This window comes from Dermacentor variabilis, chromosome 8 (genome assembly GCF_050947875.1).
Source record: "Dermacentor variabilis isolate Ectoservices chromosome 8, ASM5094787v1, whole genome shotgun sequence".
Taxonomy (NCBI): domain Eukaryota; kingdom Metazoa; phylum Arthropoda; class Arachnida; order Ixodida; family Ixodidae; genus Dermacentor; species Dermacentor variabilis.
In genome coordinates, this window is record NC_134575.1 from 27,267,729 (window position 1) to 27,295,164 (window position 27,436).

The 27,436-nt window shown below is 44.7% G+C and overlaps 2 protein-coding genes across 5 annotated transcripts; both read right to left on the reverse strand.

The window, feature by feature from the left end:
- Positions 1 to 441: 441 nt before the first annotated feature.
- Positions 442 to 26,317, reverse strand: Alg1 (ALG1, chitobiosyldiphosphodolichol beta-mannosyltransferase). Of its 4 annotated transcripts, none has more exons than XM_075701575.1 (13): positions 26,173 to 26,317; positions 24,858 to 25,006; positions 21,670 to 21,750; positions 20,555 to 20,658; positions 18,808 to 18,956; positions 17,666 to 17,755; positions 15,303 to 15,535; positions 12,819 to 12,857; positions 10,548 to 10,610; positions 8,487 to 8,597; positions 5,489 to 5,603; positions 2,991 to 3,066; positions 442 to 940 (listed from the first exon to the last, which is right to left on the reverse strand). In XM_075701575.1, the coding sequence occupies exons 2-13, from the start codon at positions 24,991 to 24,993 to the stop codon at positions 809 to 811; spliced, it is 1,329 nt and encodes a 442-aa protein (XP_075557690.1). In that variant the 5' UTR covers positions 24,994 to 25,006; positions 26,173 to 26,317; the 3' UTR covers positions 442 to 808. The 4 variants fall into 4 exon arrangements, with proteins under 4 accessions (XP_075557690.1, XP_075557689.1, XP_075557691.1 ...); XM_075701574.1 differs by having other exon boundaries at positions 24,858 to 25,022; positions 26,173 to 26,314; XM_075701576.1 differs by lacking the exon at positions 26,173 to 26,317 and adding an exon at positions 25,670 to 25,809.
- On the reverse strand, positions 25,726 to 26,043 carry LOC142591332 (cysteine-rich DPF motif domain-containing protein 1). Its single transcript, XM_075703657.1, has one exon. The coding sequence runs from the start codon at positions 26,041 to 26,043 to the stop codon at positions 25,726 to 25,728; it is 318 nt and encodes a 105-aa protein (XP_075559772.1).
- Positions 26,318 to 27,436: the final 1,119 nt, after the last annotated feature.

The window sequence follows — 27,436 nt, forward strand, 5'->3', positions numbered from 1 at the left end:
CCAACTCAGGTTTGCTGCCTGCTCATATTACCTATGTGTGAAATGCAAAAATTTGCTAATGAGACAGTTCCAGGTTTGATTTGACCTAAATTTGTTACACTTAGAGAAACTAAATGTGACCTACTGTTGGAAGCAGGGTTTTCGTTATGAACCTCAATGAACCACCAATCGGTGCAAAAATCTATAGGAATCAATAAGCATCCAAGGATTGAACATTTGTGATATCAAATTTGCACAAGAAACAGATGTCCCACATCTGTAAACTGCATCTATTACATCCTCTAAAGTGGACAAATATGATATACACTAGTCTGCAGCTTACTAAATGAAATATTACAATGTTTACATGAGTTTTACAGAAGTATTAGGTAATCGTAAAGTTGGAACAGTGTATAATGGTGTACTACATGCAGTTAAAACATAAAAAGAAAAGTGCAACTATTAAATTGAAGAAGGGTTTATTTATTTTGGTCACAGTCACTTGTGATTAACAATAAAGGCACCCTTGGTCCCAACAAATATGTTGTTTCAAACAAAATACTTTGAAGATAAGAAGATCACCCAGCGCGAAGCATACAAGCCCAATTCCCATAACTTAAATGCTCACATGCGAAAATAGAAGGACTCCAGGAAAGATTCAATGCATTCAGTACAGGCCTGCTGCTTCCTGCACAGTAAAATAACCGGTCCACAGCAGCAGTGAGCAGAGGTGCCAAATTAAGCACGCACTACCCTGGCTCTGGATGGCAATCTTCTGATTGGTCTCGGGACCCGTCCCGAGACACACAGCGCGCATATTTGGCAAGAGCTAGGTACTGCAAAACTTGGAAAGTGCGACTGCTCTCCAGTTGTCGTCCCAGCGCACAGCTTGCCACTTCTGGACGTTGGCCCTCAGTGAGCCAAGAAGCTCTGTTGGCTTTGGAAATCCTTGAAGTAGGTCCTGCGGCAAACACAAAGCCAGGGCTAATAAATGTCGCCTTATCATCGAAGCATACGATGTTCAAAAGACCAAAGGTGTGGCAAATCAGTCCTTTATCAATCTCGTTAACTGAGAAAGAAACAGCATCCCTTGGCAAGTGGCAATCATGTTGATGCTACATGCATGTGACCGTAGGAAGCCGTGTTGTGAGACCACATTTGTAGGGGGTGCGATGACATTTAATTTGTTGCTTTTGGTGGGTATATGAGATATGGGTATGGGTGGGGCGGATATGGGTGGGTATGAGATATGGGTATGAGATTGCTAGGCCTGCAATAAAAATTGAATTGTGAGTAAGCACCAGTGCATGTTTATTCTTCTTTTCTTTTTGTTCTTGTCAAGTTGCACTGTTTTACCTCCAAGCATAAGAAATCTGCCACACGTAGCAGTGAAGCAACACATATTTGGAAAAATAAAGAAGATGGAGGCCAAGGCACAGAAGGTGGCCGTCACAAGTGTCGTCTCGGCCAGTTGCTGTTACAGCTTTGCAGTGATCAGGGCCTGTATTCACAATAAAGTTCTTACGCTAGAAATGTCCGTAAGTGCAAGTGCCTGTCAATCGTGATGTCACGCATATTATTAGCAAACGTGACCCGCCAATGGCAAATAGGCCTTACGAAAGAAAAAGCTTTGTAAATTTGGGTACACATGCCTGGCCAGGTTTCAACAATGGTTCAGAGCACAGTGTATCATCGGGGATCAGGCTTAGGACCTGATGTCCGACCGTAACCTAACCTACGCTATGCTTTGAAGGCGCATCAGCAATTGAACCAGCCTGTGCTGACTGCCTTCCTTTTTTTATAATTCCAACAGCTATGCTCTGCCTGCTAAAACAGGCCCTGAAATACGGCATATCCTAAAGATAAAAAGAAATATGGCTGTTCTTTTACCACAAGCCAATGCTATTGCCGAGCAGAAAGCAAGGAGCAAGGCATGGCTTCATCTCCTCAGCCCACTCCACAGTAAATTAAAGACTTGTGTAAAGACTGGTCAATCACAAGGATGAGTACTACCTACTAGGGTATATAGAAGTGCTGGTACATAACAGCATGTTTATGAAGCCAACAGACAAAGAAATTCAGGAAAGCATAAGGTTAAGTTACCAGTTCTTTTTCTGAAATGTAGAATTTGTACATTACCAGTTCTTTTTTGAAGTGGAGAAATTTTGAAGTAAACTTAAACAAATGTGGATAAAAAAAAAAAGCTGCTGCAGGTGGAATCTAAGCTTATGTCCTCGCATTACGCAAGCGATTGTCTAGCCAAGTGAACCACTGCACTGCCGTTTTCCCATCCACTTTCTTGGGTACTCGTATAAGTGTACTATATCTAGCCCTGGGAGTGTTAGCCAGCACCACAACTCACGGCAATGGCATTGGATGTAGAATATCCTTTTCTATCTCGGGCTATGTGAGCTTGGGAGAAGGCAACTGGCCCATAAACCCTCAGTTGCTACCTGAAGGCATCAAACCTGCCGAAGGAGTCGAGACCCTCTCTATGTATTAAATGAGAGGTAGCGTATGCTCAGCATATGCGTTCAGATCACTTACAGTTCAGTTTGCTCATAAGAAGTGATTTTGAGAGTGGCAGAGGCAACAGGGATGCATAAGAGGAAGATATTGACAGACAAGCATGTAGGCTTATACAATTCCTAATTTCGGCTTAGTGGGTCAAAACAATCAAACTTTGCTGCATATGCCGCAACACCCTTTTTGTTATATTCAACGTTTGTTATAAGCACATAGTATTCGTTACATCCTGATATCGCCGAGATATATTTCAGAGTTACTTTGTTATATCCGGCAGTTAATTACGTCTGCGTTAGTTATGACAAAGTTAAACTCATTTATGGTCTCATATAGTACATGTGTCAAGCACATCTCGAAGCTTCATGCATTTTATATCGCTTGAACTATGTTAACGCATTCAAATGAGATGAATGCATTATGCTTTTGCACGCCCCCACGCACTCGCACGTCAGTGGAACATACGCAAGCAGACTTGCAGTACTCACACATATCTGCTGACACAGCTCACTGCTGGTTTCAAACACAAGGCCGGTCTCTCCTGGCTTGACTAGCTCCCTCAGGCTGCAACCACCAAAGCGCAATCACAGCAGTCAATCTTTCATCACCGTACAGATGCCACAGATCTGACGAAATTGCTAAACGGCACGAATGGGCAAGGAGAAAGATGTAAATACACACAGGACCAGTGCTATGTAGAGCACTGATTTCGTGTGGATACGTAGCTTTCCCCTCGCCTTTTCACATAGTTTAAAATAGCAATATGTTGCACCAACTTGCCCAAACAGGAGCGCTCCTCAGCCAAATTTGATGAAAAGCTTGGCGACCATTCAAGTTTTTTGTTACTTTAAAAGGACGCTAAAGAGAAAAACTAGATGAGTTCAGACAGATAGGGTATCCTTCCGAAACTCCATTTTGCTAATTTCACAGTAAGGAGTTGTTTACTGTAGGAGAACGTAAAGGCCAATTTTTCCTTTTACGAGTTTTCAGCTGGTACACCAATGTGACATCATGAATTTCAAGGTATTTATTTTTGTATTTGGCCCATTGTGGTACAGTGAACGTTTTCGAAATGTGCCGAGTTCAGCCTCTGACTCCTTTAGAATACAATGAAGTCCATCCTTACTAATAAAAAATGAACCAGACCCAAGTAAATGCCAGCAAAGTCTACACCATCACAGCTTGCTGGTACGCCAACCATAAGGTACGGTGTTTGCCACCAGGCTTTGATTTCTGCACCCTTTCTGGTTCACTGAATCTCCTCTCAAAGTAAGTGTGTATTCTAAAAACATAATGTAATAATACAGCTCAACCACATTTTTACTTCAGCGTCCCTTCAACAAACGAGATCTGCAGCTTTTGCACTTGCACATTGTACGGCGAAGTTGTTATTCTCGCTGGTGAGAAAAAGGTTAAATGAAATTATGGGGTCTTACGCGCCAAAACTACTTTCTGATTCTGAGGCACACCGTAGTGGAGGACTCTGGAAATTTCGACCACCTGGGGTTCTCTAACGTGCACCTAAGCCTAAGCACACGGGTGTTCTCACATTTCGCCCCCATCGAAATGCGGCCGCCATGGCCGGGATTCGATCCCGCGACCTCGTGCTCAGCAGCCCAGCACCTTAGCCACTGAGCAACCACGGCGGGCTTCTCATTGGTTGATTTACAAACTGAGCCTAACGTAACTTGCCCATCTAAGAAAATTGTCACTAGAGCATTCTGGCGACGGATTTCAACTGAGCATGTTGGGGGGACCAGCCTCGTTGGTTGGTCCCTGAGTGCTGGCCAATGGGCAAACACACGTGAGGTTTTCAGTTTGTTTAGGTTACTCTTTCAACTTCGCGATTCTGGCTATTTGAGCGTATTCAATGGCACATTATTTGGGCTTATTTTAATCTCCCTAACCTCAAAGTCCTGCCAGTTTGTACCGATTTTACCGAGGGCAAGTGCTAGGTACTCGTTTGCATTGCGCGTTGCTTTTCAAGGCTCTGTGCATGGTAATGAGACGTGTGCATCAGCTCGTTCCCCCAGTAACTGCTGGCTTTACACGCTCGTGCCCATTCTTCTGTAGCTTTACATTCGTTTTGGCGTCATGAGTGTGGAGATTATTGTTACTGTAGATTTTTACACACACTGATGATAGCTCACTGCTGATGTCTTTCTTGGAGTTTGAATACAAGCGATAAACCGTACAATGAACATAGGTTTCTTTAATAAGAATGTTACAGACGAAAATTGGGCAGAGTAACGAAAATTTAGGAAATACCTTTCTATGAAAGAACTTGGGAGTTGAAAGTTTACGATGATAAGCTGACTGTCCACCTTCCTGCATTTAGAAAACTGTATGGGTTTTCTTTGTAGCTTCGTGCCGCATTCGGGTGGATGACAATTTTCCTTTTCATGACACTTCCTCCACCCTGTGAGATTCCGCGAAACTGCTCTGCCATATTTCGTGTTTCTATGCTTCAAGTTGTTGATAGATATGCCTTCGCGCCGCGGTCTGCTAGCTTGCTGGTTAGCTCAGATGGCAGGATTACAAAGACAGCGCCGAATAAAACAACACACGAAGAAGGGGAACACGAGACAGCGTGTTCCGCCGTCTTTGTAATCATGCTTAACCAACTAGACCACCAACACATGCTCAGATGGCAGGGCGACCACACAGGAGAGGCACTGGTCCCTGGATCAAATCCCGGACCAGGGTGAATTTTTTCTCAACTACAAAGCTTTCTTTCTGAAAAACTCATACAGGCTTTCTTTGTAGCTTTGCACTACATTCAGGTGGATGACAATTTTCCCCTTCATGACACTTCCCTCACCTTGTGGGAATTTGCAGAACCGATTTGCCCTATTTCACCGCTAGGTTGACCATTGAGAAACATGTTGCCGCTGCAAGTGACTGCCGTCTCTAGTCCACAATTCCAAAAACCTTATGCCTGGCAATCTATCCTATTCTCAGTGTGAATAGGAAAGAGCTCTCTCACCACGGGTAGTCTATAGCGCAGACGGGTAGACCGCAACCGAACATGTCGACAACTTTCATCGGCAGGTCCAGCTTGCTCGAGGAGGTGTGAAGGCAGACACCAAGGTCCGCAGAGCCTGGAAAAATAGAGCCAGTAGTGCAAAAGCCAGGTTCCTGTCTGTCACAAGAATACTTAAAAGGGCCCTGAACTACTTTTTGACGATGTGGAGAAAGGCATTTGAAGTGAAAATAGGCTTTTCAGGAACACTTTGCTGCAAGAAGTACTTCAATGTGTTGAGCAGACGCGAAGTTACAGGCAATCAAATATGGCTTCCGCTGTGCTCCCGTTCCTTCTTCTATGCCTTGCACTGTGAAGGCTACAGCGGAATGGGGCATGCCCACATCACTCAGCCTTCTAAATGTCACCGTGGCGTGCAGTTCAAATTTTTATTTGGGTGTTGATGTAGACACCACGTGACTTTCGAATTTGGTGCCTACAACAGGCTAAACGTAAGCCAAACGTGGTTGTCCTCAACGAGCCACAGTGCGCTTAGCCAGTGGACTCGTGGCGGCACCCCGCGGCGGCCGCGGTATCTACGCTGCATAGCCGATCGCAGCTACCAATTGCAGCCACGTATGGGAATCCGCTTTATTACAAAATAAAGTATCCAGAAGAGAGTGAGGAGCAAGCTTCTGTTTGAAAAGAGAGCGTCTGAGACAAAGGTGACTTCGCATTCCGCTTGCGATCTCCCCGCACCGCCTACGACAGCAAAACTCGTCTGAGACGTTCACAGCAATGTATGCTACCCGTGGACTATGTTATTTCATCAAGCCTGAGGAGGGTGGTTCAGGGCACCCTTTAAGAACACGATTAAGAGATTAAGCAAAGTGGTCAGAAAGCCGACCATTTATTGCATTTATTGGGTTTGCTAGAGACCAAACTTTTCACTAACTGTGCTTGAGGTCAACTTTTTAACATTCGTGCAGACCCCTCTGAGGCTTTTCGTTCAGTAACCAATCAGGTTAAACATTACACTATGCAAGGTAGAGAGAGCACATAGCAATTAGCCCACATTGTTATTATGCAGTGTTAGTAATAGCATTACAGAGGCTACATGACACCAGTCATTAAACGGGAGCTAAGAATTCTAAAATTTGTGCTGCTCTCTTCTGTAAAAACACGCCGAATTCTACAATGAAAGGACGAATTCGCAAAGCTTTTCTCTGACAGGATTCCCTCAATATTGGCAGGCATTGTTACATCATTGCAACTGGCTGGCATAGTTTCTCACAAACCTTTTTGTGTAAAAAAGGGTTTGTGAATGTGGGTCCAGATTCTGAGTTTATAGTGGAACATCGATCAATATGAACTTGAATGAGCCTGAAAACCTGTTAGAATAAAACGGAATTTGAAATAAAGAAAGTCCACTTAATGAGGGACTTATGTGCACAGCTGCATGACACGGTGCATTTGCACTGTGTTAACGCATGTGTAACAAGTTGATTACAGCGCAGCTTTTTTGGACATGGATGGGGCTGCAGAAATGTCTGGGAATTTGAGCAGTACAAAAAAATTAATTTATATAGTAAAATCAATTTGATTGTTTCGTTTTACAACTGCAGCATGCATAAAATTCATTTAGAAAATTTTTCTTCAATTTGTGCTTCATTAAAATTTACTCGAAATTTTGTCCTAGTCAAGGCAGCAGGTGCATTTTATGTTTGCCATTGTACATCCCGATGTGCATTTTTGCGAAGTGCAGATATGCATTTGACTTTAACTCAGCGACATTGTCAGCTTGGGCTGTTTTTACGTCAATTCAGTTTGGACTCTGAACTATAATAAACACGGATATAATAAATTATTCCATAAAATTAAGTAAATCAGAATTGTTTCTTGCTGATATTACCACGTAATGAATTACACTTATAATTAATGCCAGATATATAATGAAGGTATTTTCGTGGTGGACGCAACTTCACCATAAGAGGGTTTGACTGCAATTACATGTAACAAATGAGGTTGTTGGCACAGAAACTAACTAAAAGACCGAGAAACTGAATGGCATTGTTTCAGGAAACTTCTGTGGCAAATGCAGGTGCTCACAGGTAAAATGAGTGCAGATCGCTCGATAGACCGCCCCAAGTAAATTTGGGCTGCACTAGGGTTTTAAAGGTTTTTAGATATGTACACCACTTTTTTAGTGCGTTTAAGCTAAACACCATGTGACCGCCTCCCTATGGTGGTTGCTCCCATTTTGTCCGCGTTCCAACCATGTACTGACCACCTGCGTTTTACCTGTGAGCTTTCAAAGGACAGTGCCATTTGAATTCTGGACTTCCCATCAATTAGCCCCTAGTAACAGAACGCTCAAGTGCTCTGCCCGGAATGCTAATCAGGATAGGGTCTCACTCTGCCAAATTTGCCATCTTCCAAATTCAGATTGGCTCACAATGTGGTTACATGCATCCTCTCTGGTTCAAAGCACGAGGATGGTAGAATTTGCCAATGTGGTGCAATTTGACCGTGTCAAGAATGGCACTACCGGTCAGGTTGATGTGTTGTCACTGGCTGACTGTCAGCAAGTGGTGTGTGATGCAAGAGCTCCTGCAACAGCTCAACTAAGGCCATCTCTCTCTCTCTCTCTCTCTCTCTCTCTCTCTCTCTCTCTCTCTCTCTCTCTCTCTCTCTCTCTCTCACACACACACACACACACACACACACACACACACAATGATGCACATTCTTCAGGGCCTCTAACTAGAGTGAAAAACAATGCACCACCAATGGATGGAAGACAGAAAAGAGCCCCCCCCCCAACGGAAAAAAAAATTGAAGTGACAGTGACAGCTCTCTTCAACTGACAGTAATGAATAGAAACCTACAAGGACTGTGGTCTTGTAAATTCAGGCTTCGCTGTTCCGCATCGGAGAAATTTTGCAACACAATACAAGTACATTTCCAGGGCTGCCGTAAAGTTCATATCATCAGCATCTTACTGCGCCAAGTCTGCACTCACCAAGCATCTTGGGGTAGTCCTGAGCCGACAGCCAGGGCGCCAAGAACTTCACGTGTGCCAGTGGGTTAGCGTGAATCTGGGACAGGTAGTGCTCCTTCTGTGGACCCTTGCCTGCACAAGCGCACACTACTGTCTGCAAATACTTCTCAGAGGTGTGCCGTCAAGGTCAAACTGCCATGTTTTGAATTTTGTGCTGAGGCCCCAGTGCCCGCCTGTCAGTGCGACGTCACAGATTTCAAAGTGTTCTCCCTAAATGTTTTCCAAACTTGTCAATTTCAGTCTCCGGCTGCCTCATAATCACAATGCAGTCTATTTTTACCGAAGAACGCATACTAATCCCTTCAGGCACATATTAATTCTGTCCAGTGAAAGTTTCATCATCATCATCACCATCATTATCAGCCTGGTTACGCCCACTGCAGGGCAAAGGCGTCTCCCATACTTCTCCAACTACCCCGGTCATGTACTAATTGTGGCCATGTTGTCCCTGCAAACTTCTTAATCTCGTCCGCCCACCTAACTTTCTGCTACCCTCTGCTGCGCTTCCCTTCTTTTGGAATCTATTCCGTAACTCTTAATGACCATCTGTTATCTTCCCTCCTCATTACGTGTCCTGCCCATGCCCCACCATGTCTTTTTCTTGATTTCAACTAAGATATCATTAACTCGCGTTTGTTCCCTCACCCAATCTGCTCTTTTCTTATCCCTTAATGTTACTCCTATCATTCTTCTTTCCATAGCTCATAGTGAAAGTTTAGTTTCCCCATATTTCTTGCGCTTGCATCATTAGAGCCACAAAAAGCGTACAACTTCCAAATGGATTAAGAATCTCGATTTTTCAGCGGGTTTCATCAAGTTTGCAGAATGCACATTCCATGTGAGAGGACTCTCTTGCAGGAATGTCGGATATGGGAACATCAACTATTATTCAATTTATAGCATACTTAGAAAGCACCTTATTCAGCCCCTCGAAAAAGTAGCCTGATGTAAAACAATGTGAACAACAACAAAAGAAGCGAAAAATGCTTCATGACGGTACACTTGACACCAAGAGCAAATGCCCAGCCCTCTACGTTTTGACTCGTTGTACTAAAGCCCTTTACACATACTGTTCAAACTTGCAGCACTGGTCCAATCATATAGATGTTTCAAAATGACTGCCACTCGTTTTTAAATATCAATGGTTTGATCAGTCCTTTTGCTTTTAATGCACTAACTTGGCATGCACAATTGCGCACAACGCACCTGAAATTGGCAACTAGGCCCGAGCAGACACTATAAAAAATCCATGACCTCACGGCAAGTTGGTGCGGGAACTTCCAAGGTGCAGTCTCCACCCATGTTTAGTCCTTACATCTTTACTGGCTTATTAGTCTTCCTCTCGCGGTAAGAGTGGCTCATTTGGTATTGTAGGAAAGGGCAATTCACTAACACACAGCTAAACTTACTTCTCACTTTATTGGTTTGGGGCCTACTTGGTGAAGTGGGTAAGAGGAAGAGAGATAGGGCTAACTGTGTCTTGCTATAGAAGGCAAAGTTCCACAGTAACTTAAGTGTCTCTCTAACGCGAGCCCCTGGCCGAAACCAGTCCTCAAATGGCATCACTGCCTCAGGCCGACGGAATCAGAATCAGTTTATTCATGACAAAAACGGAGATAATTACCTGATAAGTATATACAGAAGAAGGTCCCATAGCTAGAAACTTAAATGGGACCTCCCAGAGATCCTTGCGTTACAATATTGTCAGTCAGGTTATTCTATTACAGTTGCTGCTCATGTAACAGTGTGCCGTTCTGCATTTTACTGTGCTTAATTCAACTCTGAATAATGAATCTGCTGTCTCTGGGGAGTTTGGACTTATGGAGGCCGACTATACACTGAAGCATGGATACACTGATGAGGCTAACCTTGCGACTGGTAAAGGAAAGAGATGATGACTGATAAACTGAACTGATGAAAACATAAGCACTAAAAACACTAGCTCTCGAGAGACGTTGCACCACCAGCAGCAGCAGAAGAGATTCAACATGTTTCAAAGTATGGAAAGCTATTTTTTCTTACCGGTGATGATGCAGAACAAGTCTGGGAGGCCACTGTCGCCCTGCTCCTTGCGAGTGCTGTACTCTGCAGGAATGCAAGATATGCACTTAAATTTTTTTTTTACAGGCATTGCTCAACCTCATTACTCTTAATGACAGGCTTCCTTTTCCTGTGCCTTCATCAAAACCAATGGCTGTAGATTTCTTTACTGATAAAGTGCCTCGTGTGTGCCACTGCCTGCACGTCTGATTACAAAGCCACTGTAATCTGACAGCACACTTTTGAAGAAAACACCTGCTCTTCAGTCACGATTACACATTCTTCACAGCAGTTAATTATTCCGACAGCAATGGCATGGAAAATGTGTGGTTAAACCGGATGTGCATGCCTGTCAATGGTGATGGCTGCATAGTGCCCAGTATACCTTCAGCTATGATTTGCCACGTGCTCTGCAGTTTGCATTTCATTTTACGCTGGTAGACCACTTAGTATGGCAGAGTATAATTTTGTAGATTACTTCTGGGGCACAGCTGATGAATGTGATGGTGTGTAATGAAAACTGTATCAACGTTTACAGTCTTCTTCCTCTTTGAGCTCCCACAGCTGTTATGGACCCACGCAGCTGTGACACAAGTTGGTGTCAAAGAGGTTCCGTGAAGAGCAGGACATACCAAGTGGCGCATACTCAGTGACCCAAGCTGGTTCGACGGTGGTTTCAAACCTGGTTCCCTCAGCACAGCAGCCCGATTCTCTACCCCTCAGACCGGGGTCTACCCGGTGACCCAAGCTGGTACGAAAGAGGTTAGCCGAGGACAAATGGACGTACCGAAAACTGGGTGAAGTTAAAATTAAGTATGGGGTTTTACGTCCCAAAACCATGACCTGATTATGAGGCACTCCGCAGTGGGGCACTCCGGAAATTGGGACCACCTTCTTTAACGTGCACCTACAAATCTAAATACACGGGTGTTTTCGCATTTAGCCCCCATCTAAATGCGGCCGCCGTGACCGCGATTCGATCCCGTGACCTCGTGCTTAGCAGCACAACACCATAGCCGATAAGCAAACAAGACAAATGGATGAAGTCCCTAAAGAATGTTAATCACATTGGAAGGTAAAAGGAAACGAATGTGGGCAGACAGATGGAATTAGCAGTAGCTAAATGGTAAAAACACCACACATATAACATGGGAAAGATGGTCGACTCTTGTTACAACCGACCCTGATAAGCCGCCAAAAAATGTCCGTTTTATTCAGTCCGTAATATCTGAAACGCCTCACTTTCGAACTTTTGGTGGCAATATGTAACAATGTTATTGCAAAGAGTGCGTGATGAACGTCCAAAGTAAAAAGCAAACAAAAAGTTGCAATTTCACCCATGCGGCAGAGCATCGATTGCGATAGCCAATTAATAGACAGCTACCTGAAGCAAGGATAGTAGTTTTGTCAGCCGTATAAAGTTGTAAGCATTCGCTTACTAACTAAATTAACAAGCACAATGTCACGCACAGGTAAACGTGAACACAACTCCCTCGACGACTGCGGAAAGTTGCTGTCGAAATGTTGACTGAGGAAGTGCGGTAGCAGCAGTGAGTGAATTGACCTTCGTGCTGTCTCACGCTTCAATGCAAACTAATTGTTGAAGGCACACCGCATACGAAGCTACCGGCACTGGGCGCACTTCGTCCACATTTCAGATCGCTTTCAAGCTAAGGCGCCCGCGCTGTAAGCAGCAGCTGCCAAAGTAGAACCCCTTCTCCCTTGCCTCTACCCCCCCCCCCCCACATGCCTTGCGCGCAAAAGACGGCGCACTTATGCCCCGCCTTCTTCTCTCGCATGCGTGATATTGAGCCGCGATCGTCGGCTGACCCTTGCAAGTCAGTTGTCAGTCCGTGTCGACACGGCAAAAGTCCGTTTCATACGGCAGATTTTGACAAAAATTGCCGCTAATTTGGTCCGCTGTAGCCGATAGTCTGTTGCAGCGCGGTCCATTAAGAGCGAACTTTGTTGCATTAATACAACAGGTAGCGCAAGCTAAAGTTGAAATATGGTCTGTTATATCCAAAAGTCTGTTGTACCCGGGCCCGTGAGCGTAGACTGTATAGCAGCAAGTTATCTTTTCGCTGACTTTCATTTCCTTTTACCCGATTACTTCTACTTTTCAACTAAACGTAACAATTGCATACCCCATGCTTTATCTGGCTTCACTGTTGGCTACAAGTCATCTCACCAGTGTACGCATTGGCTTGTTTTCGCAAGCAGAAGTGAGAACGGAAGCAGAATTCGACTCACCTTTCAAGGCATCCAGAAGCACCGAAAAATCTTCGTCCTCTACAACAAGGCAGGAAAAGTAGCATGGTTACACAATGCACCAAAAAAGAAAAGGACAGCAGAGTATGTTTTCTATTACACATATTAAGCGCATAAGAAAGGAGCGTCGAGATGCTCGGTAAATTGGCCAATGCAGAATTCCCAACGCCACCACTGGAAGTAAACTTTGCAGCAAGAGGAGATTAAAAAGATAGACGCAGCTTGCAATGTAAACATTATGCGGTCTCTCAGCTCCGGTATGACAGAAGGTGGGGAAGGAACGTTTCGGCTGTTTGCGACAACGTAGCTATGTCCACTTTGAGGGGACAGAAACAGAGATGGGCACGCTTAGCTGCCAGTGACATAGAAACACATGGCGGGTATGCTGTGGAAACTGCGGCATTTGTCTTCACTGCTATCCTAACACGGCATGTTTCCGCTAAGGGTGGGTGAATGTCTTAGCTGTGTTACAAATGTTGGCGTATGAATAGGGTACACTTTTAACGTATCAGTGTAAACGTGGCTACTATCATTGCCGTGCGCGATTTGTTGCGTGCCCACGAGTGCAGATGAAAAGAATCGAAAGGCACCTTTTTTGTTGACCACAACTATTATAAAGCATACCCATAATAAAAGCAAGTTTGATTGTACCTCTTTTTGTCGTGGAAGTGCGGAAAGTGATGAAAGGAATGAAATGGGGTATCTTAAGAATGTTGGGTGCGTGCAGACTGCTTGGTATGTCTTCAAGAGTCGTTCGTGCAGCATTCGACAGATGGTAAGCGCGATTATCATTAGCTAGACTTGGCACATGACATATCGCTGTGTGACATGACATATCGCTGCGGCAAGTTCAGGGTGCGATCATTACATGGGAAAGAAAAAAAATCAAATTTTTATGACAAAATTCAGGGGTGCGATCGTTACGCAAGTGCGACCATTATGCGAGTAAATAGGGTATTCATGTTGTGCTTTCAAGTCAGCGCATTCTCAAATTCAAAATGCTCGTTGAGTTGCGCTCCAAGAGCAAGAAGCAAAAGGACATTACAGAAGACGTCAAGCAATAAAAAAGGTTTCGATTAGTTCATTTGGCAGTTGTACGTTAACTCAACCACTCGGACAGCTCGACCAAGTCTTGATGTCCCGCAAGGGTCTAATTAACGGAAGTCGACTTCATTAATTCTGCTCCACTTAAATTTTCTCTTTAGTGCCCCTTTTAAATGTGTTCATGCACCCTGCAAACTGAAGTAAGAGGAACCATCATAGAACGGTCACCGAGCATCTTTGGTGCAAAATGAGAGGAAAGCGATGTATGCGTGAGTTTGTAACATGTTTCAGCAATTATGAGACTTTACAGAGTGTAGTTTGTTGGTTAATTGATAAATCTCTGTGTTACATGATCAAATGTCTCCTCATACACCAGCCTGCCATGAGAATTCCTGAGCATGATAAAGAGATTGCTCTTCTTTCTTTTCTTTCTTTTTTTTTGTAGGAGAAATTCTTGCACTAAAGGAGCACTGACATCTATTTGTTTTAAGCTGCACAAACTGTTACCACATGCTGGGAAACAAATACAAGATATTTTAACTAGGCACTAAAGTTGGTCTTGAAACACTGAATATGGCGTCATTGACATTACTGCGATGTAGAGACAGCGAGCAAAGCTTGTTGATGCTGCATAGCAGTAATGCTACGTATTATGGCGTTACTCACGGGAAAAAAAAATAAGGAGTGTTGCGTGCATTCTTTCTGCATGCGCTTGCAACCACAGCGACAGAGTGAGTCAATTTATGATAACGTCATGACGCGACGAGGTCATGGGTACCGAAACCGATACGGGTTTGTAGGAAGAGGTACTGTAAAAACTCATTCATTTAGATTTCATGGGACCAAAAAAATAATGATACCCCAATTAACCAAATGTCGAATTATCGAAGGCATCAAGAAAACGCTAAACAAATGCTTACTACGTCAAAATGCTCTTATTTACTGAATTTACGCACAAAGCGTTCTGGTATTCTTGTGGTTCATGCACGATTTCCGCTGATGACTATGGGAATGTGGACTTTGCCGCTACGTTGTGTTTGAACGCTAGCGCCGCTGTCGCTCTCTTGCGTTGCACATCTACAGAGCTCTGCACTAACCGAGCATTGTCTCAATTAACCAGTGTGCGGCCAAATATGTCGAAATTAACGAGAGTTTGATTCCATTAAATAAGGCATGCACCCGCTGGGACCAGAGGACGAGTACAAATTATCAGATCTTTCCAAATTAATGAGGGCCAAATTAACAAGGTTTTACTTACTGCTATAGTACACTGTTTACAATGTTCTGACTTTTGCCAGCACATTTTTCTTAACGTTTAGGAGGCACGGACCTTCACTCAGCAAGAAAAGTGGACAAGGTGAAAATCTCGTTAAGTAAGGAAAAATTAGCGAACAGTATTCCTTTAAAGAAAAATTTAGTGACCTGTCCAGCTGGTGCTGCTGACGATGAGAGCTGGTCGATCGGGTCTCAGAGTTGCTGCATTGGAGCCGGGCGCAGCTTGGGTGAAGATGTTTTCTTCATTAGCCTCGTCTGATGAATCATTCGTATGGGCCAACTCCGGATATTCCGTGGCCAGACGCTGGAACAGGGCATGCCGTTCCTCAATGCCAGTCGGCTGGAATGTTGATGAGGGCTTGTCATAGAGGACGTCGGCTCTAAGAAAGAAAAACAAAGAACCATTACAGATTCACAAAAACATTTGATGTCAAGCCCTCTGAACACATACGGTTGGCTTCCTAACAAGACAATGTGGCCACATTGAAGGTGGAGATATGAAATGGTCAACTGTGGTCAAACAAAGGAAGCCTTTGGTCAGAGCAAGTGCTTTGAGAAGGTGATTTTATCTTGCTCAGTGGTTGCCCTGACGAAGTCGCCTTGATACCACTGACCCCGATACCAACTTTCAAGAAGTGTCGCAGCGGCACGTGTGTAAGCTGTTTTGTGGCATTCTCAGTATAGCTTGTGGTGTGACGCAGAGTGGCCATTAAGGACCACATAATCATTTTGGCCCGAAGTGTAACTTTTGTATGCCACATTGTCTTCCTAGGCGTGAATATACGCGCCTTCATCGCATTCACCTGAGTGTTGCTTGTACGAGACATCATTTATTTAAAATTTATTTATTCAGCATGCCATTCTGTCCAACCTACAGTGTTGACTAGGATGTAGAACACTTAATCTGCATTCTTAGTGGCTAGACAACCTCAAGGGCTGTTTTGAAGAAGGCTTTAAGCATGTGACACGACAAGCTACTTCTGGCTACAAGACGTTCTTGAACCGCGGCAATAACCTGGACATCTGCTGTGCCCCACTAAAATGCTTATAGCATTCCTGCTGTATACAGGCTTCAATGAGACTATGTAAATTACTTTTGTGCAAGACCATTTATGCTGTTGTGTGCATGTGTATGGTTTGTTTTCATTTGTATCTCGCTCCCTTTCTTTCCTCCTTCCCCATCTCACATGGGGTACCATGCCAGGCCTGTCGGAATAGACTAAACTCTTCAAATGTCATTAAAGTTTCTCTCTCTCTCGTCAAAAAAAGTCGCGCCAGAGAAAGGCTTCCCTTGTTTAACCACTGCTTACTGCTAGAGTCAACTTGCATTAATAATTCAAGGTATGGTCTCTTACATTAATTCAAATACCATGGTGATCACAAATTTTTTCGTTATCTAGGCTATCAGAAGGTTGAATTTACAGAAGCTTAATAAAATGTGACCCAAACCAAATCATCGCTAGTTACATGAGCAGACAAACATTATTGCATTAGAACAGACATTACCTATAACAATTATGCGAGTTAATATGCAGTAGCATTTAAGGCACTTAGGTCAGTGAAGAATGAGAACAAAGGGTGTTAACCGAGGGGCCCAGTTTTCATTAGTCATATCATAAGAAGGCCGAAAGGATGTTCCACATCCGCCGCCAAGGCCTGTGAGTGGTGGTGGTGGCTAACACTCCCAGGGTTCTAATAGGAAACATAAATACCCAAGAAAGCGGATGGGGAAATGGCGCCGCGGTAGCTCAATTCGTAGACTATCTTACGCGAAATGCGAAGGTTGTGGGATCGTTCCCCACCTGCGGCAAGTTGCTTTTTCCTCCACTTTCATTTCCAATAATTGGTCGTTTCTTTATTTCATTTTTAAGCACAAGTAATTTCCCCTATGTTGTCCTTGGTGTCGTGTATGTTGGCTTCTTATGTTTGGTCAGTGAAGTCATTTGCTAGTAGAAATGCCACATTGACAGACAGTGGAACATAAGTGAAAACGCACACATTTACAGACAGTTACCAACAGAGGAACGAAAGTAGAATTTCACACAAAGACATAAACAACTGTAGTAACTGGTATCGAGCATGTAGACCACGGGTTGAGGATGGCACAAAGCCAGAGTTCTAACCACAGGAGACAATGTTGCCACTGGCAACGTGACCCGTCCCATATTTTACCATTCTCACCTGCCCAACAACAAGCTGCTTCAGTTAGCCAACAATGTTGCTGCGGTTAGCTCAATGGTGAATACTACAAATAAAGCTTTCATAACCTGTACACACAGTAAATTCCCAGTGTCAGTGACACATCTGAGCCAAGATGGTTGACAGCGTGCTCTGGCTCACTCAAAATCTTTCCAATTGCACGAAAGAAGCGAGACGAAATGACCAAACTTGTAGCTTAATTTTATATCTGTCACTATTTGAGGAATCTCAATTCCACAGGTAATAAAGAGATTAAGCTTGTTCAACGATGTCCAAAAAAAAAAAAAAGAAGGAAGCCTGGGCAGACTCACTGCACTTTCCAGTTGGATTCCAGGTCCAGCTGCATTGCTTGAGACACACAGAATGCACTCTTCGCCTTCTTGCCAAATGTTTTCTCACACCTGCAAAGAGAAGCCGACCATGGATCTGTGAAATAATGAAGAGGTGCACTGGAAATTGGAGCACTGTACCAACTGCATGGATACACCTCCCTCCCCCACCCCCCAAATCACTCCAGGGGTGGTGATTTGGTGCCCATGCATTTACTGGTACTTTTCGTCTATCTGTAGTGACAGCACGACAACGGTTGCGATACAGACTGACCATGCCACAGGCAAGTGTATGTGCGGCTAGCAACGCAAAGACAGACTTTCTTAGATACTTGTAAGTTACTTATTTTCTGGCAAAACTGATATTGCAGACTCCCAATTAGAACAGAACCTCATCCATGTTTATTGGGGAAAAAACGTGAGAGAAAACGTACTAACCGGGGAAATGTTCGACCCGAAGTTATTAAAACATTTGACAGACTCAACGGTACTTGATGTCAAAATAAAGCGAAGCGGTGCACAAATCGTTCTTACCACGACACATCAACACGTGCCAAGCTGTTGGGGCATAAGTGACCAGAGTCTCGTGTTGTTGTCCTTGCGGCTTCAGAAAACTTAGGTTCGCGCTCTTCGAATTTGCCCTGGGTTAGCAGCCCCTTCAGCTGGGGCATTTCAGCAAGCAGTTTTGATTTGCCCACAGGGCGAGAATAGTTGCAGCATGAGACGCTGCTGCGTGTTAAGCTTGTGAAGCGCGAGCAACCTGAGACATCCTCTCGATCACCTGAGACCGAGCGACCGCGCCCATTGATCTCAATCGTGCATGCCTCGCCTCTTTGATTGTTCCCATGGCATCTCGCAGCATAAAACGCATCAGACAATCGCAGTGTCGTGGTGTATAGAACGCGGGTGCTGAATTAACGTTTTTTGGGAACACATTAACTGGCAAAAAAGATGGGTAACTGTAGTGGGTCAATTTTCGCGTTCGCGATCGCAAATGCTGGCGGTGGGAAATCCCACCGATGCCAAATTGGATTGCATCGACAAGGTTACACTGTATTCTGATCTTTCTGCGGTTCCCGTTGAGTCCGAGTTATCGTTCGGTGACTGTGATGCCATCAGCTCACCAGAGGCAGATGCGGACCAGGAGGTGTCCAGGCCCCAACGCCAGCGCCAGTATGGAGTAGCCGTAGTTGTGCCAGTCCACTACGAATGCCGAGCCTTTTAGCAAGCAGCAGAACCACACCACCGGTAGCGTTGGTACCGACGGGGGATTCTGTCAAAGGAGAAAAAAAATAATTATCATCATCGGCCTATTTATGTCCACTGCAGCAGGAAGGCCTCTCCCAGCAATTTCCAATAACCCTGTGTCTTGCGTTAGCTGGTTTCAAGCTATGCTTGCAAATTTCCTAATGCCGTCCTACCACCTAGCTCTCTGCCATGCCCGACTTCACTTTCCTTGTCTTAATGCTAATTTTGTAACTCTAATAGACTGCTGGTTATCTGCCCTATGTGTCACATGTCCTGCCTAACTCGATTCTTTCTTCTTAATGTTACTTAGAATATTGGATGACCCCCATTTCTTCTGCAATCCACACAATCTCGTCCTGTCTCTTAACGTTATGTCATTCATTTTTAGTTAAATTGCTAGCAGCATGGTCCTTAACTTCTTACACTTTGTTGTCAACCTCCAAGTTTCTGCCCCATATGCTAGTAGTAGACCAGTAGAATGCAATAGTTGTGCACTTTTCAAAGATAGCGGTAAGCTGCCGGTCATGAGTTGGCAATGCCTATTGTATGCACTACAACTATCTTTATTCGTCTGTAATTTTTAAAAAGTTGTGTTACACAAATATTTGGGATTTTGTAGATACGAAACAAGTGGATGTTGCTATCTGGTTCACATTTGATTCAAGGTTCACGACGCCCTCATATGCAAAGTTACACAGAAAACTATACCTAGCTACGTAGGTACAGCTTCTTGTGATTTGCCTAGTCGGCCAGTTCCTGGCCAAATTCAAAGTGAGTTAGTACACGAGTAGGTCTAAGAAACCGAAAGCAACAGCGCATCACAATGATGCACCACTCTTAATGACTGGTCTGGCAAGTGCACAAGGTCATGGGTTCAAACCCTTGGGTGCAGCAGCTCTGCAGTATTACGAGTTGAGTGGAATGCAGACAACATTCCTGTGCTATGCTATGTATGGGCACTAAAAGTCCAGGCAGTTGTCATTAATCCGGAGCTCCTTACTAAGGCATCTTTCATAGCTTGTGTGCTACTTTGGAAAATGGATGGATGGATGGATGCAAAACTTTAATAAGGTCCTGAGGTACGCGACTCAGCGCGCTGCGGGCCGCTCCCACGTTGGGACAGTCAGGCCTTGCCCGACCGCCGCATCGTGGGCCCTCTGGACAGCCCATAGTTGCGCCCCGGCATCGGGACTATGAAACTCAATAATTTTGTGTAAAGCTGTTACATGTTCTAATAGATGTTTCTTTGCCTATATTTTCTTATTTTGTTCTCTTTTCCCACTTCAGTCTATATGATTCCATTGGGCAAAGAAATATTCAGTATTTGAAGTATTTCAGGCCAGTTCTCTTTGAATAAGCATTCCTGATTGCTTATACATAGTTAAAAATTTTAATCTTCAAATGCCACGAGCAGAAAGCAAAACACAGCTTATTCTAGCACTGACAGACCACTACAATTATATCAGAGTCGAACTGTGTTACAATAAAGCAGAACCTATGTTACTTTTGTTGTGACCACAATAAACCATGATTGATTAATTAGAAACGAGTATACGCTCAGTATGAAACCGGACAATGAAACTCGTTGTGCTACATCCAGTTTAGAGTAGAGCGTAGGCTCACCTGAACAAGAACATGGCTTGGCTTGGGCAGGAACATCAGGCTGAAGAACAAGGCTAGGGATTGCCACAGCACCTTTAGAATGTATGCCACCAGCCTTGGAACATCTGCAAGCCAAAGGAACCGGCAGAAGAAGTTATTAGTGTGAACAAAGCCAGCGGTGGCTCAGTGGCCATGACATTCTGCTGTTGAGCACGAGGTTGCGGGTCCAATTCCCGACCGCATCTGTTGCATGCTGATGGATGCGAATGTGAAGAAGCTATTAAATTCAGTTCATTAAATTCGCGGTTTGTTCGTTCCAAAACCAAGATCTCATTATGAGGCAACGCCACAGTGCAAGGTGCCTGGACTAATTTTGACCGCCTGGGGTTTTTTCAATGTGCACCCAATGCACGGTACATGAGTGGTTCTGCATTCCACCCTTTTCTGAATGCGGGAGCGGCGGCCGGGATTGAACCAATTACCTTAAGCTCAGCAGTTCAGTGCCATAGCAGCTGAGCTACTGCAGTGGGTTGCAAGAACGCTGCATACTATCGTGCTTTGGGCGCATGTTAAAGACCTCAGGTGGCCATAATTAATACGAAGCCTTCACCTACGACATACTTCACAACCCCCTATGTAGCCTCAGGACGTTGGATCCGGTATTATTATTTTTAACTGTACAACATAAGGACGGAGAAGACCACACAGCAATTGTTGACTTTCAACTAGCACTTCGTTTATTTCGAATCGACACCACATATGGCATGAAGAAATTGTGAGAGAAAGGTGACATCATGGAAAGAGAAACCAGGTTACAAGTAATCAAACAAGAACATGACGCAGCTAACTGATAAACTTCAACATGCAAAGCAAAAAAAAGAAAAGGAAACGTTAACTGTTGGTCTTTAGCTGATAGACAAACTGAGGGTACGCTGACATATCATGGTGCTCCATGCACATTATTCGCCAACAGATCCTTGCCCACTTTATTAAATGCTCGATGAACATATACTTGATGCTGATAAAGCCATAGGTCGATGTCGGTCTGCCTTATTTAACACTTTTCTCGTGTGCAAAGAATGTGAAATCTTGAATCCTCAGACGCAGCCCAAATGCATTCAGCACATTACGCTTACATTTCTGAAAACCAGGTGGCTCCCTCATAAGGTGAAGGTGGATGTGCGGGTTGGACAGGACATCAGGACCAGGCTTGGAACCTGCAGAGACAAACAAAAGATACAATAAATCACTGCAGAACATCTGGAACCTTGGGTAAACAATTCTAGATAAGAAAAACAACACCAATAAGCCAGTTTCACAAAAAGAGCGGATCACCAACAGCGCTAGCAAGGTTTAGAGTATCTCTCGAACCCTTAGGAACAGTGCTTCAACTACACATGGGTACAACATGTTGGTCCGACACTGCATGCACGGCAACTTCTGCTGGAAAGAAGGAACAGCGTCCTGGCATCTACAAAGTCTCTCAAAACGCTGGCGTCTTGCGGTGTGCCATGAGTGGTATTGTCGGGATCGCATCAATATGGTGCAAAAAATGACACCAACGAGACGTTGTCGATTTTAGTCTGCGTCCAGTAAAATATTAGATAAAATTATATACTCACATTTATGCTCACCCCAGAGCATACACACAGCAGCTAATTAGGAACGCTAGACTGCAAGCACGCAATACTCACGCCAGCAGCGGAAGGCACAACGACGGCCTGGCTCTACCATCGAGCCAATTGAGCTGAGCATTGACGAAGTGTCCACTTCAACTGGTTGCTTTTGCAGCCAAACACATTACACATCTTTGAGACCCTCTTAATTACGTGCGTGCACGCTGCACGTGTGCCATCGATAGCGGGACAGAGTGACGACAGCGACGCTGACGCCGTGAGTGCACCTTGAGCATCCATATAACGGCTATTACAATAAAGAAGCAACTCAGCAGTGGGAGAGAACTTGTGCCTATGAAGATCTCAAAAGGGATCCTCATTAAAGAGACACTAAAGTGAAAAATTATTTCTTCTGCATCAGTAAACACGAAAAACACCACTGTTACAGCGACAAGACATTTGGTAAGCCAGAAAAAGCGCAAGAACGAAATACGAGTGGCGATGCCTACTTAAGTTCCCGCACCTGGGGGCTGTGACGTCATGGATCTTTATGGCATCTTCTAGGGCCTACTAATTATATATAGCTGTATAGACTGACTACTTTGTGTTCTAAAGGAACCAAATATTAAACATGGCAAGTTTCGGGAACCTTTACTCAGCCAACGCGGCCCAAATGCGAAAACATACTTTGGAGTCCCTGACGCCATGCTGACGTACCGGCGCTGGGGTTTCAGCGCGAAATTCAAATACTGATACTTGGACCTTCATTTTCTCATCTAATAATCAAACTATTGTTTTGAAATGACTGCCTGCAGGGATCTCAAACAATGCTTCATTAGACTAAATTGATTTATTGTTTCGCTTTAGCGTCCCTTTAAGCATTAGGGTACATTCACACCAGCAACAGTGAGGAGGCTGCGTGACAGACTCAGATCTGAAGTGACTGCTGGACCAGTTCCTTTTTGGACGAGAAGTCTCTGTTCAGGTGCAGTTACTCCTCGTTCAGTTTTCCAGCTTTACAAACACAACTGCAAAGCGTTATGCAAGCTGTGCTCTTTTTAACCAAACACAATCAAGTGCAACGCATTAAGAATTGAATTTCCAATGGCTCGCTCAATAGTGGGTTCAAGCAAAAATTTAATGACAAGTGGCTTCAGCATAGAAGAAGCCTGAATGTGGGGAAGGGCAGGCTGCTAAATGTCATGCAGCAGTTGCAGCAAATGACATGCAAAAGCAGAAATCTAGTGAGGACAGTGAATGCTACAACATATACATCAATAATTAATAAATAACATTAACTCTCTAGGCATCGACTACCAGGGAGCAACTGGGCCAGAGCCACCTTCGAAATTTCTTTGGAAAAGGGGGTGGGGGGCGGGGGTGAGCCCCCCTTCGAGGAAATTTTCTTTCTGCATCCCCCGATTCGACACCCCCCTCCCCAAATTAAAGGCTTTGTTGTGCGAGGAAAGACCACAGGTGCCTACGTCAGCCAACACCTCCTACCTCAGCTCACATGGTTGTGGGAATAAAGCAAAACAAGAGTTCCGCTTGCTGCAATGGTGAAAGCCAATGTCTAAATTTCTTAACTTGCAAACCCTTTGGCATTACTGTGACGGGTGCTTGCTGGCATCAAAACTACTAGAACAGTGATCCTAGAACACTTATAGCTGTAAAACACCTGTGTGCCACGATTTGGGTTCACAATAAAGGTCCCTCAGGTGGCCAAAATAAATCTGGAGTCCCACACTATGGAGTGCCTCATAATCAGACTGCGATTTTGGCAAGTAAAACATGGGAAATTAAGGAAATTTAATTTGATGGCCAGACCCGAAACGTCTGAAAATAAAGAAATTTTCGTACATGTGTCCCTTTCTAAGTGTGCACACACACATACATGCATGTATGTACATTCCAAAGGCCAAGTGAATGTAATGTGCCTTGCCAGACGGACATGAAGTGATCAAATGTCACCAGCTGAATGTACATTAGTAGTTGGAGTGTGAGGCTTCCAGCGGGATATTGGTGCAAGGGCAGGTTCTGGTGCCGATGGGCAGTTTTGTTTTCACCTAGTCATATGGTAAGGGTGAAGATGAGATTGACAAGAAGGCCTGACCAAGCCACGGTGGAAATAATGGACAGACATCAGATGGACCGAGCAAGTGCAGTTTTAAAAACTGCCGTCCGAATAAACGTGCGAGGCACAGATCAGAATGCTGCTCCAACGCAATGTTGGAATCTAAACAATACGAAGCTTGTTGGAGTTAGCGCGGTAACAGCAGCAGCTGATGACACAAGCATAACCTCATCGCCAGCTAGCTGTTAGCTGTCTGGGTCACAAAGACGAAGGCGATGTATGATGCTTGGCAAGCAAAGAATGTTGGTGAGAAATGTATGCATAGAGAAGTATGACTTTTAATACACTTAAGGCTTCTGTACTATTGTGTCACAGTGACATGAACACTCATACTGGGGGATTGGCCAATCAAGGGCACACACTCGGTTGCCCATAACCAGTGGGTCGAGTTGTTGTCTGCTCAGCAAGATAGCACCCGCAAAGTGGGGGCAAAGAAATCTTCACTACATTTAAAAGCATATGCATATAGGCGATGTATTCACACATAATGAAATACTCGATAAGCATGTAAGCTTAATCACGCTTTTATGGTGACTATCTGCCCCGCCAATGGCACAATGTTGACAATGCTTACCACTGTAAGCCACCACGTCGACCTCGAGTCGTTCTTTTGCGAGAGACAAGGCGTGGTAGTTCATGCGCGGGCTGCGTCCAAAGTCGCCGAGGACCACCACGGCCACTCGGCGGCGTCTCTGTGCATCTTCAGTCATGGCTGGTCACGCACTGCATGCAAGTACGCCTGCGTTACAAAGGAACTTCTCAATAGAGTCCCCAGAGCCAGCCTACATAGGGCGTGCTTTATATGTAACTCGCCTATCTGGCAAAGTTTTTGATATGTTTAGCAGCATTTCCTTCCAGCCCCAAGTCTGGGTTTCCCACACTAACTTGTATCACTACAGACCTCATAAATTATGCATACCTAAGAATGCCCATATATTTTACAAAGCATGTTAGCTACAAAACTTGCGCATTTCACTTTCATATAAAGCTTGAAACGAACCATGGTATCATTATTTCTTCATCATTTTTAATGTGCTTACTAAATGTCTTGCGACGTTTTCGGCTTAAAATAACTGTATCCTGTTTAAATTTTCCCCGAATAACGCAATTGAAAGAGGCGGGGGTGGGAGAGTTGAACATGTTCGTTGACGTGCCAAGTAGCCGAATTAGAAGCAATACTTGGCGCACATTACTTGTCGAAGTCTCATAGAAGCCGACCAGCTGCGAAAAGTGATATATAACAGAAGAATCTAGGTCGCGACGCAGCACAGTCGCTGCGCGTTCTAACTACGCAACGAAGAGCAAAGCTGCTGCACGAAACTGCACGAACACACCAGAAGGTGCCACAACACGCGGATATGCAAATCGTACGTGACACGTACGTACCGCGCGTACACAAAACACGCACTGACGGCCCAAGTTTTCTTCGCCCGCCAGACGCCTTATTTGCCGAAGGCCTGTCTCATCTGCGGCGGGAACTGCAAGCTGTGCTGAAGGAAGCAGGCCTTGCAGAAACGCTTCGCGTAGAAGACGCTGCAATCGCTCGCGTGGCAGACGGCGCGCCGACACACAGAGCAGTGCGAACCGACGGCAAAGCCTCCCAGATCTTCGCCCGCGCCGTCTTTGACGAAGTACACTTTCTCGAGGAACCTGAGACCGAAACGCTTGATGCCGTCGCACTCGACGTGGTACTTCTCTCGCATACCGCAGACGCTGCACACGAAGTAGTTGTCTTCTGTAGGTCGTGCTTCAGTCTGCATTACACATACACTGACAGGAGCAGACAGCGACTTAATTTTGATAGGCTAGATTAGCTACGCTACAGTGGCCGGGGCACGCTTAACCGAATAAATTTATCAGGAAAATTTGCATGGAAATCTGCACCTAACCTGAGAAGAGGTCACGCGTTTCAAAACATGCCACGGTCAGCTTTGTAGTACACAGCAGAAGACGAAACCGGCAAACGCCACAGTGGCTCCGCTGACGACTTCTTTTTTGACTAGTCTTGGCTGGTCGTGTTATAGTGTTCCGGCTTCATAAATTGTGTCCGGCGCGTTTGACCAGCAAAGGCAGAACCTTTATGATCCAAAGGACTCAAGAGGACGCCACGCGATGGTGTGTAATTTGGTTTGGACACCACCTATTGTGCGAGGACAAACATACTCTACAGCTCTACAGCATGTTCTTGCATCGTGCAAAGCTGGTGCAAAGCAAAAAAATACGTCATTGTCACTACTACCATGATGATGATGGTAATTGTGGTATTTACGTATTTTTGCTTTTCAGCATCCAAAAGCAAAGCCTCCGAGATTTGTTTTTATTCCTCAAGGGTATGGAGGAAAGAAACAAAATAGGAGAGGTCTTGACCATAAAGTTTAATACAATAATTACTTAATTGTAAGAAACTCTATGGTCTTGACGTCGTGTTTTTGAAGCCGGAAATGCAGCCATGTTGGTGTGCCATCTCCCATTGCGCCATTGCGCCTACAATCAGATAGCCGGAGAAGACAGGAGGGAGATTTGAACTTGCATTGCTACGAGCCGCGGGTAATGTGTGTTTACGACGGGCGTCAGAACAGAGCCTACGAAACTTTTGTGACAGTTTTAGTAAAGCAGACGCACTCCTGTGCTTTCCCGTGGCACGTTGAAGACGATGACGAAGACCCACGCAATGATTACCTGAGTGTGTTGCTGACTGACAACTCATACTCACAGACCCAAAAGACAACTTTCAAGCTTACACACCACGCTCCAAAGTCAGATTGTCTCGCGAGCAGAATCTGCAGCAATAAAGACACAGGCTGAAAAAGCCTACCTCACTTTTCAGAGGCCTATAATAGAGCAGCAGCGAGAGATACAGGGGCGTCGTTGCCATGGTAACGTTGACGCGTAGGGTACCGGTCCTAGTAGTCCTTTGTGAAAATCAGCACGTGACTTCTGCCACTCTTTCTCCGATACGTCCGTGCTGGCCGGGGCCTCTCCTATGCTTTGCTTTCTCCATGCTCAAGGACAACGGTCTCTGGAGCGTGGATTTGGACACCACCTATCGCAAGTGTTATGTTAATAACACGCGACCATAATGTCAGGAGATTTTTTTCCAAAGAAGCTTAGGTGTTTAATTTCTTGCGTTTATGCCATGCTTGCGGCTTACAC